Source organism: Hemiscyllium ocellatum, chromosome 39 (genome assembly GCF_020745735.1).
Source record: "Hemiscyllium ocellatum isolate sHemOce1 chromosome 39, sHemOce1.pat.X.cur, whole genome shotgun sequence".
Classification (NCBI taxonomy): domain Eukaryota; kingdom Metazoa; phylum Chordata; class Chondrichthyes; order Orectolobiformes; family Hemiscylliidae; genus Hemiscyllium; species Hemiscyllium ocellatum.
This window is the reverse complement of record NC_083439.1, coordinates 33,287,692-33,307,671: the sequence shown is the minus strand read 5'-3', so window position 1 is coordinate 33,307,671 and position 19,980 is coordinate 33,287,692. Positions and strand designations below refer to the sequence as shown.

The 19,980-nt window shown below is 38.2% G+C and overlaps 1 protein-coding gene across 2 annotated transcripts in view; it reads right to left on the bottom strand.

The window, feature by feature from the left end:
- The window catches only part of efl1 (elongation factor like GTPase 1), a 267,202-nt gene that overhangs the window by 161,511 nt on the left and 85,711 nt on the right, over nucleotides 1-19,980 (bottom strand). For both annotated transcript variants that reach the window (XM_060853105.1, XM_060853106.1), the window contains exon 13: nucleotides 190-335. In XM_060853105.1, the coding sequence (XP_060709088.1) occupies nucleotides 190-335 (146 nt within the window). The remainder of the gene's footprint in view (nucleotides 1-189; nucleotides 336-19,980) is intronic.

Here is a 19,980-nt window from a genome sequence, read left to right as displayed (position 1 = left end):
ATTTAAAACTTTGAGACTGTGTCCAGTTTGCTAAATTGTTATCATGCAATGATCATCAAAAGAAAGATGTAAAAAATATTTCAAATGAAGCTTTGCTACTAAAATTAAACAAGTATACTTTGAGAGGAAAATAAAGAATTGCATTTTTGTTCTAGAAGCAATACTAATTACAACAATAAGAGTTTTTACCTTTTGAGTTTGCGTTCATTGGGGAGATCTCAACAGTCTTCTCAGGTGGGTTTTGTTCCAACTTCTGCATCTGATTTACAAGTTTTTCTGCATGCCTTTTTCTGGCCTGCTCCCGTCGCTGAGCTATCTCTTCTTGACTCAAGGGTCTTAAAGAAAAGAAGTACAGAATTAAAACATACTACAACTGCACATTTTTAAATGTTACTTTATATTTGATTGTGTAGTGAATTGGGAAAAGGGCTATTTTATAACAAAGGATTGAATGTGAATACAAAATGAGATTCCACCAACATGTAGCTGATGGTGTGTGGGCTTGTGACCAGTTGTGGATGTCAAAGGTCATTAGCCTGACCACAACTATCTGTTTGGGGGCTCTGTATACCCTCAATATTTTTTAACTTTGTGACACTGCAAAACAAGCCCCTGCAGTCATGCTCCCCAAATGACTCATGACAAACACCTCTAGTAATACACCTCTACTTTATAAGAATTACTCAAATTGCGATTATTAAAATTAAGATCAAAAAAAGACTTTCATCCATATTTCATTCTAGTTGTTCCAAAACCACTTCACAGTCAACGAAGTCCCTCTGTAGGTTCATGTGACAATCAATTTTTATATATTAATGTCCCCCAGGCAAGCATGAGATAAATCATCTGAACAGATTTAACAAATCATCTGAAAAATAGCATCTGTAACAGTACAATTTTCTCAGTAGTAATACCTAAATATCACTCAAGTGTCTATGTCAGAATCGAGACTTGAACCCACATTCTCCAAATCAAGTGCGCCTCAGGTGGTATTCATAGTTTTGCCGATTTGAAAGATTGACTGTACTTTTTCATCAAAAGAAAATGTTATGATCAAATGCAATTTTTCTAAACTTGAATTGAGACAAATGTTAGAAATGTCACCTTTCACTAGAATGATTTACAAAGAACATCATTAGTTCACTTATTAGTCCATAAGCAGAAGAGCAGAAATAAGTCATTCAGCCCATTGAATCTGTTTGCCATTCAATGAGATCATAGCTGATCTGATAATCCTCAATTCCACTTTTCTGACTTTTACACTTATCCTCAATTCCCTTCCTGATTAAAAATCTATCGCAGCCTCAAACAAACTTAATGAACCAACTTCAACAGCCCTGTGTAGTAAAGGATACCAGAGGTTTACTACTCTCACAAAAGAAATTCCTCCTCATTGTTGTCTTAAATGGGTGCTATCTTACTCTAACATCATGCCCTCTAGATTTAGGCTCTCCCACAATGGGACACAACCTCTCAACCTCTGTCTAACCCTAACCCTAAGAATCATGTATACTCCAAAATTGCTGCCTTTCTTTCTTCTAAATTTTCATGACCACCTACTCAACTGGTCATCACAAGAGAACCAACCTAGTGAACCATTAATCGACAGCTTCCAATGACAGCTTAATTCTCTTTTAATAAAGACACTAAAACTGTCCATAGTATTCTCAGCTGTGGCTTGAAGAGCTCTTGTTCAGTTTTACCTAGGTTTTCCAACTCACATATTCTGTTCACTTTGAAATAAAGGTCAACATTTCATTTGACTTCCCTATGTCCTGAATTTGTATGATAGCTTTTTATGTTTCATGCATGAAGACTCCCAAATCCCTCTGTGCATCGCTTTCTGCAATCTTTCTCCATTTAAATAATATTCAGCCCCTCTGTCCTTCCCACCAAAGTCACAAACTCACATTTTCCCATAACATATTCCATTTGTCAAGGTTTTCACTACTCACTTAAACTTTCTTTAACCCTCTATAGATTACTTGCTTTTCCACCTACAATCTAATGCACCTGACGTAACAAGGTAGTCACTAAAATAATTTCTTGCCCTCCAATACCAGAGAATGGGAAATGGGGCCGAACACAGCCTACTACTTAATGAGTTTAGATTTTATTTTTGATATTCAATCTGCTCCTAAATATAATTGTTTGTGATTTGGAGAAATCTATTGCAAAAGTGCTTGTTTCACTCTATTGACCACCTCTGAAGCCCACCTACTGTATAGCAGTTTTGGTATTCTAATTTGTATCCAAGGAAGATAAGAAGCAGTGAATGAATAGATAGAACCAACAGCACTATCACATAGTTCATTTTATGTCTAGTAGTGCGGAAATATAAACAAAATATTCTCAGACTGTTGGTACCAGTAATTCTGCTCTGGACAGCAACTCCTGCCCACGTTCAAGAAGTGGTATTCTGACATTTACTCTTAATCACCACAAGATAGAAAGGTCCAGGTGAAATGTATTCTTCATGAATTGGTGAAACTAAATATTAAAGAATTCAAGTAAAACTGAGCAATTTATAATTGAGTTCTGACTTACTGCCAACTTTCTCCTTAAAACATTACTTCCAGATCAAGAAAGATTCAAATAGTCATGAAACAAAGATCACACTATCACTTAATCATAATGACAGTCTCTTCACAAGATGTCTTAAATAATCACCATTTACCCACCCATATCATTTTCTGACAAAACAGCTGAATTATTTTTGCTGTCGTTTAGGATGCATTTCATCAATTTAAGGGTTACCTCTTCAAATGTTGATCTGTGTTGAGTTACATACCTTCAACTTTTCAAACACTAGCGCTGTGTCTCAAATAAATCTTAGTTAAACTTCATTTTATAAAATTAAAACCAACTGCATGTTATTATAATCAAGAGGTTAAGTCATTAAAAGCTTGTCATGTACAAATTAATCGATAATAAAAACCTATTCAGGAGGATTATTTTAAAGTGAAAAGACATTACCGGTTGTTATTTCAGAATCGCTTATATAATCAACTGCCTCAATTTTTGAGTAAAGATCTATTCCTGTGTTTGATGTCAGTCTGCAAAAACAGGGCTAAGTTATTCATTAAATATCATACCGCACTTGCCCATAAAGGTACAAACAATTTTCAGAGAATAAAACACGTGCCGTTTCTCATTGCATAAACAACAGATAAGATCTCTGAACTATAAATGCCTCAAATCCATTCTGGTTTCTGTCTATCATTTATCTTAGTTCCCCATCAACAGGAACTAAGGAAATTCAAATAACGGGATGCTGTGTGCATTAAAGCCAGAGTCCAATACAAATCCAATGCTATCTGTACCTTTTACAAACTGACCTCGGAATATGATGTTCATTATTACACACCTGGTTCAATATCATAGAAAATTACATGGTTGTACAAAATATTGACATGAACATATTATATGCCTGAAATAATAAAAATCTGATGTTGTTTACTGTTTTCAAGTGCTTCACTCAAACAATAAACTCAGGACCAGAGGTGATTACAGCACAAGAAACCACTAAACCCATGTATATTTATGTAATATTTGCCTTTGACACAATAGAATGAATTTTACTTCCTGCACTCTCCCTGTAAACCAGTACTTTCTTCTGATTCAACTCTTTAAAATTTAACAATTTATCCTTAAAAGACGTAATAGTCTCTGCTTTAACTGCTGTTTGTTACAAAAGCATACTATTCTTCAACAATACCGTGAATGAATTTGGCTTAATTATTTGTCCTTACCAGAAATTAAATGAATGATCCCTTGATCTTGCCAGTGCCTCCAGGGTCACAGGACAGAGTTCATTTTAAAAACCTTTTGGTCATCTTCGCTCTGATGGAAACAGTGTTTTATAGCATTCTAATTTCTCCATCTCTAGCATCATCCAAGCATTTTTGCATTTCTCTGCTCTTCATTCAGTCAAGCTTGTTTATATCATCCTGAAGTCGTATAGCTTTCTACTTGTGTGCCATCAAATTTAGACTTTGCAGTCCTTATATCCACTGCAAATAATCAACTCCTCCCCCATACATGCAACCTATAGAGTAAAAGTGCTATATCCATTTTCCAAATATTTTATCGAAATCCTTAATTTCCAGTCTCTAATCAATATCTAGCTCAGTTCAGATATATCAAACCTTCAATTTTTGTAACAAACCTCCTTGTGAGACATCTTATCCAGTGCAATATTGTTACTATCTTGCTTTTAGACACAAAACTATGTCTTCAAATCATGCAATCATATACTGTACTGCTTTCATTCCATTGCTCCTTTAATATCTCACACTGCTTCAAGAAGTTAACCAGACAAAAAGTAGCCAGATAAATTCAAGTGGATGCAAAATAATTTTGAATACAATTTATTATTTCTGTACTGAAGTTCCCCTCAGGAACATACCACAGAAAATCAACATCTTTTCAAACAAGAAGGACATTCTAAACCCTCTACCAAGTATTTATATTCAATACACTCCTAAACTTATGTGCTGGATTCAAGGCCATGTTCAAGAGAAAATCACCAAATTTCTATAATTTCATGACCAGTTGGATCAATAATTAGTATGACAAATAATTATTCAGATAACGAGTACAAGAATCATAATCACTAGAATTACTGGTGTCAATGCTAAATAATAATGATGAGAAACTGTTCCTATTCTGTTATTTTAGTCTGTATTAGATTAGTTTAGATTACTTACAGTGTGGAAACAGGCCCTTCGGCCCAACAAGTCCACTCCGACCTGCCAAAGCGCAACCCACCCATACCCCTACATTTACCCCTTACCTAACACTACGGGCAATTTAGCATGGCCAATTCACCTGACGAGCACATCTTTGGACTGTGGGAGGAAACCGGAGCACCCGGAGGTCAGTCAGTCACCTGAGGCGGGAATTGAACCCAGGTCTCTGGCGCTGTGAGGGAGCAGCGCTAACCACTGTGCCACCGTGCCGCTGTACTTTACTCTGCAAAAATTGGAATTTGAAATTGCAATCTCTTGGCCACAGGTTATTTGCCAATCATTTCCCTCATGAACTCAAACTGCAATAGTGTATAAAGAATCATAGAATCCCTAATGTGTAGAAACAGGCCCTTTGGCCCAACAAGTCCACACCGACCCACCCAGACCCATTCCCTTACCCTATTACTCTACATTGCTATTTCCTTCAACAACTGGGTAAAATTTTGTAGGAAAGCAAACAAATTTCAATTTTAATTACGATGTTTGGAGGGATTATTTTTCCAAATCAACAAGGATGAATGCTGTTGTTTCAAATCTTGAATTAATGCTAACATGAGTAGTTTAAATCCAAAGCATATGTAATGTCTGCCATTGGCTCAACACCAAAAACATTACCAGTCAGATTAATTGGAAAGTTTTTTTTGTCAAACAGAATTAAATTCCACCGTTTCAGTCCAAATAAAATTTAGAGCACAATGCTTACCAAGAGTTCAGCAATAAGCTCGATGTTTAACATCTGAGATACAAACATCTAGCTTATAGCTGAACTCTTGGTAACCATAGTGCTCTAAATTTTATTTAGACTAAAACGGTGGAAAAATTATAAATGCTCTTTGTAAATGAATTTAATTCTATTTGACAAAAAAACACTTTCCAATTAATCTGACTTTTTTTTTGTTGCTTATGGGCTTAATCATGCTCTACTGAGAACAGTTATGCAAGTGTAATTAAGATATTTGAGCATTGCTGAAAAAAATGACTCTTTAAAAGCTTTTCATCTCGGTCTCATCAGAGCAATTTGGAAAAATACCAGAGGGAAAAATCAACATTTATACTGTAAAGCAGAAATGTTGGTTTTCCCCTTTACTGGCATTTTTGTGAATTGTCCTGATGAGTACACACAACAAAAAGCTTTTAAAAAAGAAGTCACTTTTGAGCAACCCTCAAGTGCTGTACTATGAATAGAGTAATTGCAGGATAAACAAAGGACTGTGGATGCTGGAAATCTGAAAGAGAAATAGAAATTGCTGGAGAAACTCAGCAAATTTAGCAGCATCTGGGCACAGAGACAAAGTTGACATTTCGAGTCTTCAGAACAGTTCTCTCACTGGAAAGTATGCTTGCAAAGAGAAGTCAATCATTAGTTTCTTTGCTTATTGCAGCGATGGATCTGGGCATTAGCATTTTCAAATACAGAGCACTTGAAGTGATAATTGTATCCTTCCACAAATCTGATGTATTGTTAAATGTCATTGGCTTCACATCCAAAAAGTTTCTATTAATGGAATGTGGAAAGTTCATTTTTGTAATGATGTTACTAAACTCTCACTGCAATGGCATTTTAGACATACCTGGAATGATAGGTAAAAATGTGATTTATATCTGTAAGATTATTCGTCCTTGAGCACCATCAAACCCATTAGCAAGTATGTCACTCAGAGTTTGGACAAATAGGTTATTATAAATTATATTCTACTCATAACCCTCAAAATTTAATTCTGAAAACATAGTAATACTCTAAAATGGGGGGAATTACTAAACACAGCTCTCTATAAATGGATTCAATTTTGGTTAATAAAGAAAAGCTATTCAACTAATAGCGCTGGCAACATTTCTGTTATTGAGCTAATGATAATATTGATCAAAATATATGGATTGAAATTAGTGGAGATATGCTGTGGTGAGTTAAGTTTTATAGCAGATGTGGTAAAGAAAAATTAATTCAAATTGAAGGCAAAATCTAGACATGGATATTACCCCAAGTTATAGCATTCTATATTGAACTGTATAATTTCTCACCCATTGGTGAATAGTATTGAAGGGATAGTCATGTTTATGGCACAAATCTAACTTTTTGTTGCTAAGACTATATTCCAGGAATTGTAACTGAACCATAGCTCTAACTTTCTTTTGGCTTCTCCCATTTTAACTAATCACCCTTCTCCAACTTTACATAGAATCATTGTTCTATGCTAAGGTCTAATACACATCCTCTGTGCTCAACGTATACCATACACTAGAACATTCTTGGGGACTGCAAACGTATTACATTTTGCAACTTAGGAAAATGCTTTTCCTATTTTGTTAAACTATAGAAAAGTACCTTTCCCCTTTGTATTTGTTATTCCAACTAAAATTTAATCAGTTGATAAAGTAAAATGCCACAAAATCAAGTTACTATTCATTTTGGCAAATGGCAATTTAATTCAACAAATCAAAAAAACAGAGCATACAATCCAATAAACACTGCACTATAGAGTGAGAATATGTGTGCCCATGCATTCTATGAAGGGATATTGTACATCACAATCTGAACAGACAGAAGCTCACAGATGAGACTGAAAGCACTCCTCAATTGTTTTGAATTCTTCTGCCTTTCCCAGCCAGGAATCAGACTTTGGATAGGAGTAAGACACTCCACACATAGGCTGAGACATGGGCAGAGTTCAACTTCCAACTGATGTTATATTTACAGAGGAGGATTTGGATTGCATATTTCTGCAGAACAATTTTGACAAACTTGATTAAGCTTACAATGCAGTTGGCTCAATTTTTTTTCAAACAAAATTTGACCGACATGGTGCTTATACTCCACATGGCACTATGATCAAGCTGTCTAGGAGTATCCCCGAGGGTATCTCATATTGCTGCATTCCACGCGGAGTTGGAATCTGACTACAGAGCCACACTGCCATTTTCACATCAATGTTCAGTGGAATTGGTTGTGCATGACATAAGGCGGGTGACATTGCCGCTCCCCCAAAAATGTATATTCAGGTTAATTTATTCCGTAACTTGGCTCCTAGAATAATTGGTAATATTCTACTTTAGTCTAAATCCAAGGATAAGGAGAAGCACATTTTTAGCTAGAAATGCTGGATATTAAATTACAGCAATAAAGGACAAGGAAAGAACAGCACACGAGAAAGGAACATTTGCAATTACACAATGGAACAATGTTTTTCTTTATCCATGTAACTATGTTTTAGCAAAATATTATGGTGAATTGCAGATTCACTTAATGGGAATTCAGAAAAACAGACAAAATTGATGCCAATACCATATGAAATGTTTACTGTAAGTGATGTCAAATAATTACTAGAAATAATTACCTTAAATTCATGAAAATACACAAATTTTTCATGCCAAATGTTTGTGCATAAAATGCTGTTTTTTTTAAAGTTGTGACAGGAATTAAATGTTTGAAGTTCAAGCATACTTGCAGAGTAAAGAAAACACCACAGCTAATGCTAAACTTTGCAGAATGGTTATTAAAGTCAGTTCCTAGCTTAACAAAGGATTTCTGAACAAAATACATCCACACTTGGATGGAAGAAAGTTACAATAGGTTATTTGCTGAATGTTTAAGTACAAGGTGACACTTGGCATTGAATCAAGTCCTACAGACTTGCTGCTGAGCATTGCCAAATATGCTGCTCACCACCATTTGTTTTGACTGTGGTTTCCATTGTCTAACTTTCACGATGATGGATACAATCTGAAACAACAATGTCCTATATTTAGGCAATTCACCATGTTCCAAAACAAGTTTCTCTTTATCTGAGAAAACATAGAAACTTTCATGCAAAAATTAATGGTAATGTAAATGTGGGCTGGAGGAAGGTTTGAAGTCTAATGTCTGAAAACCATTTTGTGAACTGGACATTGCTTACAATTTTTCCCTTTAAAACACAGGAAACACCACAAATATCTCTGTTCACATGGATTTCAAACTCATGCAAAAATAATTAAAAAGATCTTGCCCTGATTGACTTTTATTAGCTGGCAGATATTATTCTGGAAAATTTATATGAGGCTATGTATGACCTAAATGACTGCTTATTTGTTGTTGTCAGGGTTGACATGGTTTTAAAACATTATTTGGGTCAAAACACAGACTATCTGGAATCTTTTCCAAACAACACACAATCCAGCAGTATAGTTTAGCACTGGGTTAGTAGAGAGCTCATTTTCAGTTTCATCAAGAATACTGACAAACATTAACAACTTAGTATTACAGAAAAAGTAGCTCATGGCAGGATAATAAGTCAGCACTGAATATGGCAGGTGACCAACAAGTTTACATGGTTGCATCAACAAGACAAACTGACCACAATAACCGTGGACCCAGAATAAATCTAACTTCCATCCTTTTACAAGAACCCCTGGAATTTTAATAAGAACTCTTCCACCATGATATCCTGCTTGTGGTCAAAATAACATCAATTTCTCTTCCCCCCAAAAAATCCTCCCATGCCGTTGTAGCCCCCTTTTAGAGTATAATAAATTCCCCTGCTTAACCTCCACAATCCCCAACCTTTATTCCCCTCCCCCACCCAAAGCCATGGTGATCTTCTATTTCACCAGGAAAAAAAATCTCACTCCCTCAGCATAACAACCTCCCCTTTCCACAGGCACAATAACCTAGGCCTGGGCCACAATAACCTCTGCAACCATAGGGTTATGAGTGTTGACCCGACCAAGAATTTCAATGCAGCACTAAGCACGAAACGAATACTAGTCTGTCAGCAAATTCATCTTTCAGCTGAGATTTTGCCTGTTCAGATAAATGCAGATCTCCAGGGAATTTGTGTGTGGAGTCTGAGGTGGTAGGGGAAGCCCTAAATGAGTTTTTTGCTTCTGTCTTTACGAAAGAAACAAACTTTGTAGTGAATGAAACCTTTGAAGAGCAGGTGTGCATGCTGAAATGGATAGAGATAGAGGAAGATGATGTGCTGAAAATTTTGTCAAACATTAAGATTGACAAGTTGCCAGGCCCGGACCAGATTTGTTCTCGGCTTTGGGAAACGAGAAATGTAATTGCTTTGCCACTTGCGAAGATCTTTTCATCCTCGCTCTCCACTGGAGTCGTACCTGAGGACTGGAGAGAGGCAAATGTAATTCCTCTCTTCAAGAAAGGAAATAGGGAAATCCCCGTCAATTACAGACCAGTAAGTCTCATGTCTGTCGTCTGCAAGGTGTTAGAAAGGATTCTGAGGGATAGGATTGATGACCATCTGGAAGAGCATGGCTTGATTAAATGCAGTCAACACGGCTTTGTGAGGGGCAGGTCACACCTCACAAACATTATCGAGTTCTTTGAGGATGCGACTAGAAAAGTTGATGAGGGTCGAGCTGTGGATGTGGTGTATATGGACTTCAGCAAGGCATTTGATAAGGTTCCCCATGGTAGGCTCATTCAGAAGGTCAGGAGGAATGGAATTCAGGGAACATAGCTGTCTGGATACAGCGAGGGGGAGTAGAAGGAAAATATTCTGCCTGGAAGTCTGTGGTGAATGGTGTTCCACAGGGCTCTGTCCTTGGGCCTCTATTGTTTGTAATTTTTATTAATGACTTGGATGAGGGGATTAAAGGATGGGTCAGCAAGTTTGCAGATGACACAAAGGTTGGAGGTGTCATTGACAATATAGAGGGCTGTTGTAGGCTGCAGCGGGACATTGACAGGATGCAGAGATGGGCTTAGAGGTGGCAGATGGAGTTCAACCTGGATAAATGCGAGGTGATTCATTTTGGAAGGTCGAATTTGAAAGCTGAGTACAGGATTAAGGATAGGATTCTTGGCAGTGTGGAGGAACAGAGGGATCTTGAGGTACAAGTACATAGATCCCCTAAAATGGCCACCCAAGTGGACAGGGTTGTTAAGAAAGCATATGGTATTTTGGCTTTCATTAACAGGGGGATTGAGTTGAGATCTTGTTGCAGCTCTATAAAACTTTGGTTAGACCACACTTGGAATACTGCGTCCAGTTCTGGTCACCCTATTATAAGAAAGATGTGGATGTTTTGGAGAGGGTTCAGAGGAGTTTACCAGGATGCTGCCTGGACTGGAGGGCTTATCTTATGAGGAGAGGTTGACTGAGCTCGGACTTTTTTCATTGGAGAAAAGCAGGATAAGAGGGGACCTAATTGAGGTATACAAGATAATGAGAGGCATAGATAGAGTCGATAGCCAGGGCAGAAATGACTAACACAAGGGGTCATAGTTTTAAGCTGGTTGGAGGAAAGTATAGAGGGGATGTCAGAGGCGGGTTCTTTACACAGAGAGTTGTGAGAGCATGGAATGTGTTGCTAGCAGCAGTTGTGGAGGCAGTGTCATTGGGGATATTTAAGAGACTCCTGGACATGCATATGGTCACAGAAATTTGAGGGTGCATACATGAGAATCAGTGGTCGGCACAACATCGTGGGCTGAAGGGCCTGTTCTGTGCTGTACTGTTCTATGTTCTAACATGCAAAGAAGAATGGGGTGTTTTGGTCTCTCTCTTGGTAATCCAAGAGGAAGGACAGAAAAAATTTCTGGCTACAACAACTACTCTTTTTTTAAGGTATTTTAGGTGCTGGAGGTGATTTCCTCGAATTCCAGGAACAGCAATTACTGTTTTATATGCTGTTGCATTGTTTTAGAACTCTGGAGAAAAAAAGGCAGTTTTAAAAGGGAGAAGAACAGACACAGTGAGGCCAATGCAGGAGAAAGAGAGAGTGAAAGAAACCCACAGCACTAACTGACACAGCAGTGAACCTGCACAGTTACTGCCTTTGCTGTTTGAATTCATGTATTGCCCAACATTGGAGTGCGTCTGGGAAAATTAACAAACAGTGAAATTCACAGCTAATCTTGGAGGAACTTGTTTGGGAGAGGTCACAGCACAGAAACAGAAGCTAATATTTAAATGTGGCTTTACAGTAAGTCTGCATAGTGAGTAGAGAGTTCTTTCTTGATTATATGTCTTTTTGAGATATGCCTCTTGTTTAAACTTAAAATATAAGCCATAAGCATTCATTTAACCTGGAGCAGTGTGTTGTAGACAAATAAGACGGTGCTATTTACTGGGTCTGTAGATTGTGAAGGAGCAAAAGTGGCCTTTACTAGAGTGATATATTCTTCTTATCATCTGATTTGGGAGCTTAGGGAGAGTCTATGTATTACTGAGGATTATATCTGCAGTAAATGTCATTGGTTGCGAATCCTATTAGATCGAATGGATCGGTTGGAGAGGCAGTTAGAGGCAATGAGGGATTTACAAAAGCAAGGGGATGTGATGGATGGCAGTTATAGGAAGGGGGAAAAGTCTCAGATACAATCACATAGATGGGTTAAATCCAGGAAAGAGAAGAGAGGTAGGCAGTTAGTGCAGGAACCTTCTGTAAGAATACACATTTCAAACAAGTATGCTGATTTGGAATCTGTAGGAGGTGATGGATTCTCAGGGGAACGTAGCACGAACAGCCAAGTCTTTGTTAATGAGACTGGCTCTAAGACAATGAGGGATACGTTGGGTTCCAAGACATCAATTCTGTTAGGAGACTCTCTAGTCCTAGGTACAGACAGACGTTTCTGTGGCCAGCAATGAAAAATCAGAATGGTGTGTTGCTTCCCTGGTGCCAGGATCAAGGATGTCTCAGAGAGGGTGCAGAATGTTCTCAAGGGGGAGAGGGGCCACCAGGAGGTCATTGTACACATTGGAACCAACGATAAAGGAAGGGAAAAGGTAGAGATTCTGAAGGGAGATTACAGAGAGTCAGGCATGAATTTAAAAAGGAGGTCCTTGAGAGTAGTAATATCATGATTATTCCTGGTGCTACGAGTTAGTGAGGGTAGGAAAAGCAGGATAGAGCAGATAAATGCGTGGCTGAGGAGCTGGTATATGGGAGAAGGATTCACATTTTTGGATCATTGGAATCTCTTTTGGGGTAGAAGTGACCTGTACAAGAAGGACGGATTGCATCTAAATTGGAAGAGGACTAATATACTGGCAGGGAGATTTGTTAGAGCTGCTGGGGAGGATTTAAACTAGTAAGGTGGGGGGTTGGGACCCAGGGAGATAGTGAGGAAAGAGATCAATCTGAGTTGAGAAGAGAAGCAAGTCAAACAGTCAGGGCAGGGGGAGACAAAGCAGAGAACAAGGTAGGACTGATACATTAAATGCATTTATTTCAACGCAAGGGGACAAACAGGGAAGGCAGATGAACTCAGAGCATGGTTAGGAACATGGGACTGGGATATCATAGCAATTACAGAAACATGGCTCAGGGATGGATAGGACTGGCAGCTTTTAATGTTCCAGGCACAAATGCTACAGGAAGGATAGAAAGGGAGACAAGAAAGGAGAGGGTATGGCGTTTTTGATTAGGGATAGTACTACAGCTGTACTAAGGGAGGATATTCCCGGAAATACATTCAGGGAAGTAATATGGGTGGAACTGAGAAATAACAAAGGGTTGATCATCTTTTTGGGATTGTATTATAGATTCCCTAATAGTCAGAGGGAAATTGAGAAACAAATCTCAGTTATCTATAAGAATAATAGGGTGGTTATGGTAGTGGATCTTAACTTTCCAAACATAGACTGGGTCTGCCATAGTGTTAAGGGTTTAGATGGAGAGGAATTTGTTAAGTGTGTACAAGAACATTTTCAGATTCAGTATGTGGATGTACCCACTTGAGAAGGTGCAAAACCTGACCTACTCTTGGGAAATAAGGCAGGGCAGGTGACTGAGGTATCAGTTGGGGAACACTTTGGGGCAAGCGACCATAATTCTATTAGTTTTAAAATAGTGATGGAAAAGAATAGACCAAATCTACATCTAGGACAAAAGAGTAACTAGGGAGAGAATAGGTCCCCTCAAAGATCAGCAAGGCGGCCTTTATGTGGAGCCACAGAAAATGGGGGAGATACTAAATGAGTATTTTGCATCAGTATTTACTGTGGAAAAGGACATGGAAAATAACCCTTAGAGGTTTACAAAATCATGAGGGTTATGGATAGGATAAATAGACAAAATCTTTTCCCTAGGGTGGGAGATTCAAGAACTAGAGGGCATAGGTTTAGGGTGGGAGGGGAAAGATATAAAGAGACCTAATGGACACCTTTTTCACACAGAGGGTTGTGTGTGAATGGAATGAGCTGCAAGAGGAAGTGGTGGAGGCTAGTGCAATTGCAACATTTAAAAGGCATCTGTACAGGTATATGAACATGAAAGATTTGGAGGGATATGGCCAGGTGCTGGCAGGTGGGACTAGATTGGAGTCGGATATCTGGTCGGCATGGACAAGTTGGACCGAAGAGTTTGGTTCCATGCTGTACATTTCTATGACTCTCTAACAATGTTAATAAAATGGATTAACTAATTATTTATCTTATTATCTTTGGGATTGTGCCATGCTTACATTGGTCAATAATGGCAGTATCCCTACACAACAATAGTAGCCTTACTTCAAAAGTAAGGCATTAACAGTTAAGCACTTTGGGACATCCCAAGACAAGGCAAAGTTCTTCTTTAAATCTGTTCTATCTCTTTAATAGTATGCCCAGTTACTCCATGTGCAGGAAGTAATCAAAACAGGAAATCCATATATTAACTGCAAGACTACTGTTGCTGGATACAGATCTACGGTTACTTGTGCATACCCAACTCCTACTTTTGGAAATGACCAACTTTTAAAGGTCAGAAAAACTACAGAAAACTACTGGCCTGTTCCTTTCTATTTTCTACATGTTGCATCCTTAGCAACCCTGGAGAGCTGGAAGCCTGACTCTTACAATGACTTCTTAGATGGCAGACTGGCACAGGGCAGAAGATCGCAATTAGTATACTAGGTAATATAGAAGTTTCAAAAAAGAATTATTAAAATAAACTTAAAACTTAGCAAAAAGAGGACACTGTCTTCAAATAGTTGAAATATTGACAGTGCCATCTATAAATTTCAGAATCAAAATTTTAATACATATCTGAATTTAGAAAATCAAAGGCCCAGAACTCAATGCATGTTTTCCTACTACTTAAATTTAATCACTTGTAAAACAAACAAGAAAAGACAGCATAGTTCAATGTCAACAAAATAAGATGCGATAAATCCAAGAGTCAAAAACCACCAGCCCACACACAAAACATTGTTCCTCAAGTGCTGTTCAATTTGGGAAATGAATTAGTTTGCAAGTAAATATTGCTACAAAAGTTTATGCACCTTTAATTACCAAAACTATGAACTTTCATATTCAGGAGTAAAATTGTAATTTTAATTTCAAGTTTTAAACTTGGTTTGTCTTAAATTTATTCAAACTGCACTTGGTAGTTTAACTAAATGCTATTTTTCATTGCAGATTGAATGATCAGATTGCTTTCATTATTAAGAGTTTTCATTCAATTTACTTTAAATCCATCTATTTTACATTGACAATAAATATATTATTCGTTATATAGTTCGTTATTAAAAGTTATGAGTAAAAGCATTTCTGACTAGAATACACAAATATCCTCATGCCAAATATCTTCAATCCTTGTGAAAGCACAGTCCTCACAGCATGATACCATCTCTCCTCTGACTGATCTCTATGAACCGGTGAGAGTCATGTAAATATGTCACATTTACACCTGTAGCAATGCTTGTAAAGACAGATATCATACCAGCAAGCTAGTTAATTTTGATCTGATTGTGGCAACTTAGTAATATTATATTGCCTCAAGGCCAGATAATTTAATGCTCAGAAGAGACTACATAGTAGGAAAGACCTGAACACGGCAAAAGAACAGTGTTTCTATTCAAAGAATGAAGATGATCTTACTAAAGTCGACATTCTGTCTTTCTTTTCACTGAAGGAGTTGACTCAAGCAGTATGTTTTAGGAAAAGGAAAATTCCCAGAGGTTTACCATTATTTGTAGTGTACTTTGGCCAACACATCATACAGTGGCAAGGTCTTGTTGTAATGGTTAATGAATGCTATCAAATAGGATATCAGTAAAAACTGTCTTTGGAATGTGGCAATGGAAAATTAGATTTAATTTACCACAAATTCTGTTCCACATGGAGTACGACAACATACTGACACTGTTAGCTGGAGCAGATTTAGAAGTCCGATGAAAGTAATTTTCAGGAGAAGAATTTGCAAGGGCGTGTACACATCAGCTCAGAGGTACCAATCCTCTTGGAACACTAAATTAAAATTCTTCTTTGAGTCAATAAGGAACAATTTCCAGATCGTCTGTAGTAACCAGGATACTTGGAACAACTTAGCAAATAAGATATTTAGCACAAGTTCCAAAATGAGCCAGAGTGTCATCGAGATTGACAGCACAGAAACAGACCCTTCAGTCCAACACATCCATGCCAACCAGATATCCTAACCTAATATAGTCCGATTTGCCAATACTTGGCCCATATCATTCCAAACCCTTCCTATTCATATCCCCAGCCAAATGCCTTTTAAATGCTGCAAATTGTGCCAATGTCCACCACTTCCTCTGGCAGCTCATTCCATTCACGCACAACCCTCTGCATGAAAATGTTATCCCTTAGGTCCCTTTTATATCTTTCCCCTCTCACCATAAACCAATGCCTTCTAGATCTGGACTCCCCTATCCCAGTAAATTTACCCTATCCATGCCCCACATGATTTTATAAACTTCTATAAGGTCACCCCTCAGCATCCGGCGCTCCAGGGAAAACAGCCCCAGCCTATTCAACCTCTCCCTATAGCTTAAATCCTCCAACCCTGGCAGCATCCTTGTAAATCTTTTCTGAACCCTTTCAAGTTTCATAACATCCTCCCCACAGGAAGGTGACAAGAATTGCATGCAATATTCCAACAGTGGCCTAACCAATGTCCTGTACAGGTGCAACATGACCTCCCAATTCCTATACTCAATAATCTGACCAATAAGGGAAAGCATACCAAATGTCTTCTTCACTATCCTATCTACCTGCAACTCTACTTTCAAGGAGATATGAACCTGCACTCCAAGGTCTCTTTATTCAGCAACACTCCCTAGGACTTTACCATTAAGTATAAAGTACTGCTAAGATTTGATTTTTCCAAAACGCAAAGTTATTGCCTCACATTTATCTGAACTAAACTCCATCTGCTACTCCTTGGCTCATTGGCTCATCTGATCAAGATCTTGTTGTACTCTGAGGTAACCTTCTTCGCTGTCCACTATACCTCCAATTTTGGAGTCATCTGCAAACTTACTAACTATATCTTCTATGTTCACATCCAAATCATTTATATAAATGACAAAAAGCAGTGGACCCAGCACTGATCCTTGTGGCACTCCACTGGTCATAGGCCTCCAGTCTGAAAACCAAACCCTCCACCACCGCCCTCTGTCTCCTACCTTTGAGCCAGTTCTGTATTCAAATGGCTAGTTCTCCTTGTTTTCCATGAGATCTAACCTTGCTAACCATTCTTTCATGGGGAACCTTATCGAACACCTTATTGAAGTCCATGTAGATCATGTCCGCCGCTCTGCCTTCATCAATCCTCCTTGTTACTTCTTCAAAAATCTCAAACAAGTTTGTGAGACATGATTTCCCATGTGCAAAGCCATGTTGACTATCCCTAATCAGTCCATGCCTTTCCAAATACATGTAAATCCTGTCCTTGAGCTGTCAGACTTAATTAAATGACCTGGCTTTTTCCAAAGAATTGCTTAAACATCAATTCTTGTTGCATTTTGCTTGGGAGCAAGAAGAGAGGATACATTATACAATGTTAAAAGATATGGAAGAACAGGGAGATCATTAGATTCATCTGCACAAATCTTTGGACGTGACAGGAGAAGCTGATAAAATGATTAAAGTATATGGAATCTTAATCTTTTTAAACAGAAGCACAAAGTACAAAAGCTAAGAGATGAGGTTAAACGTATATAAGCCATTGAATTATCATGCCTCAGCTGAACTAAACCATTTAAATTGGGGTACCGGGGCTATCAGGGTGAAAGGCTGCCCAGGACTGCATTAGTCAGGTTTACAGTTACAAAGGGATAGGTCAAGGTCTAAGTAGACAAGCTGAGGCAGGAACGAAGTTGGGCAATATAACTGAGGTGAAAATAGGTGGCCTTAACAATGGCATGGACAGTAATCAGAAACACATCTTGGGGTCAACATGATACCAGGATTGTGAATTGTTCATCTTGTGTAAAGGCTTCAGGAACAACGTTGTGTTGTGAACACAAACAAGAAACAAGAGGAGTTTCACTTGGCCCTCCTTGCCTTCTCCACCATTCAATAAGATCATGATTGGTCTGATTTTAATCTCAGCATGACAGCTCTGCTAATCTTTCATCTGCTTGGTAATCAAGAGTCTGTTAATCTCTGCTTTAAAAATATTTTAAAAATTCTGCACCCATTGGCTTTTATGGAAGGGAGTTCTAAAGATTCTCAACATGTGGAGAAAACAAATGTTTCCTCACCTCTACCTTAAATGGGCAAGCATTATTTTTAAACAAAGGCCCCTAATTCTAGATTGTCCCACAAGAATTATCCTTTCCATATTCATGGTCAAGTCTCTGCAGAATCGAATATGTTTTAATTAGATCACATCGGACCAGAGGTTACAGGCCTTACCTGCGTTGTCTTTCCTCATAACACAATCTGATCATTACAAATATTGGTCTAGTAAACCTTCTGTGAACTAGTTCTAAAATCAATAAGTTTCACCCCCACACTGTTGATCCAAGCCATTTATATAACTTGTCAGTTTGAGGCTCCAGCTCCGATCCCAATGGCACAGCACTTGAAATATTCTGCCCACCTGGAAAATACCTATTTGTTCCTACTCTCTGCTTCCTGTTTTCCAGCCAATCTTCTCCCCTGCCAATGTGTTATCCCCTACATCATCAGCTTTAACTTTCATAAATGTCTTTAATATGACACATTATCATGCACCTTTTGAAAATCTAAGCATATACATTTCCTTGTTGCCCTTTATCTATCGCAAAGTATACTTCTTCAAAAGGATAATGTCACAGACCAGCATATAACTAAGTATAAATAGGACAGAATGGACAGAGTTAGATCACTCTAGAATAAGAAAGAGTCTTGCGAGCACACACCAACATGAATGCACAAAGAGAGATTAGTCATTGAGTATTGTCATTGTTGCATCTGTACAGGACATGTGGAGTACGGCACTCAGTTTTGGTTGCCCTTCTTTAGGAAGGAAGTTATTAAATTGGAAAATGCAGAAATGATGAACAAGGATGTTAAATTAGAAGGAGAGGCTAGATAGACTGGGACATTTTTCAGGAGGTTTCAGAATGCAGTGGGTTGAGGGGTGAGCTTGTAAAATCATGAGGGGCCTAGATAAGGTGAAAAGCAAAGATGCTTTTCTTTGGGTAGGGGAGGTCAAAACTAGAGGGCATAAGTTTAAGATGAGAGGGGAAAGATTTAATAGGGACTTGAGGCACAATCTTTCACACAGAGGATGGTATATATATATATGGAATGAACTGCCAGAGTAAGTCATAAGAGACATGTACAGTTACAACATTTAAAAGGCATCTGGATGGGTAGATGAATAGGAAAAGTTTCAAGGGATATGGGTCATATGCAGGTAAGTGGGACTAGTTTAGTTTGGGAAATTTGGTCAGCACAGAGGAGTTGGACTGAAGGGTCTGTTTCCATCCTGTATGACTCAATGTATTAAAAATCAGAGTCTGGTACTGTATATCTATTGCGACCGAGAATAGAGTTCTTAGTATCAATATAGAATAAATAGCATTACTTTGAAGTCTAAGCCTGAAGTCAATTCTTATCTTTGCCTTCCCCTTGTCCAGATAAGGAGTCCAAATGCAATGTGGCATCAAACCACATATTACAGAATTTCATTCAGCCTGAGACAGATGCCAGGGAGAAGGATCAATTTACTGGCTAGGAAACATAGTTTTGGCAGGGAGTGAGCACTCTGACTTCCTCATATTTTGTTAGGAGGAAATTTCTTCCCACCCAGTAGTGGATGCCTGACGAGCAATGTAGGAATTGAGAGACATGGTGGTGAGGTAAGGCTGGGTCAGCATCATCAGCGTACTTGTGGAAGCTGAAGCTCTGTTTCAGATGATATTACTGAGGAGCCGCATGTAGATGAGAAATAGAAAGGAGTTTAGGATAGATTGCTATGGGACAGCAGATGTAGTGGTGCAGGAATGAGAAGTCATACAATTAATATCTGGCAATGGTTCTGGAGATAAGAATGAACCCAATGAAGT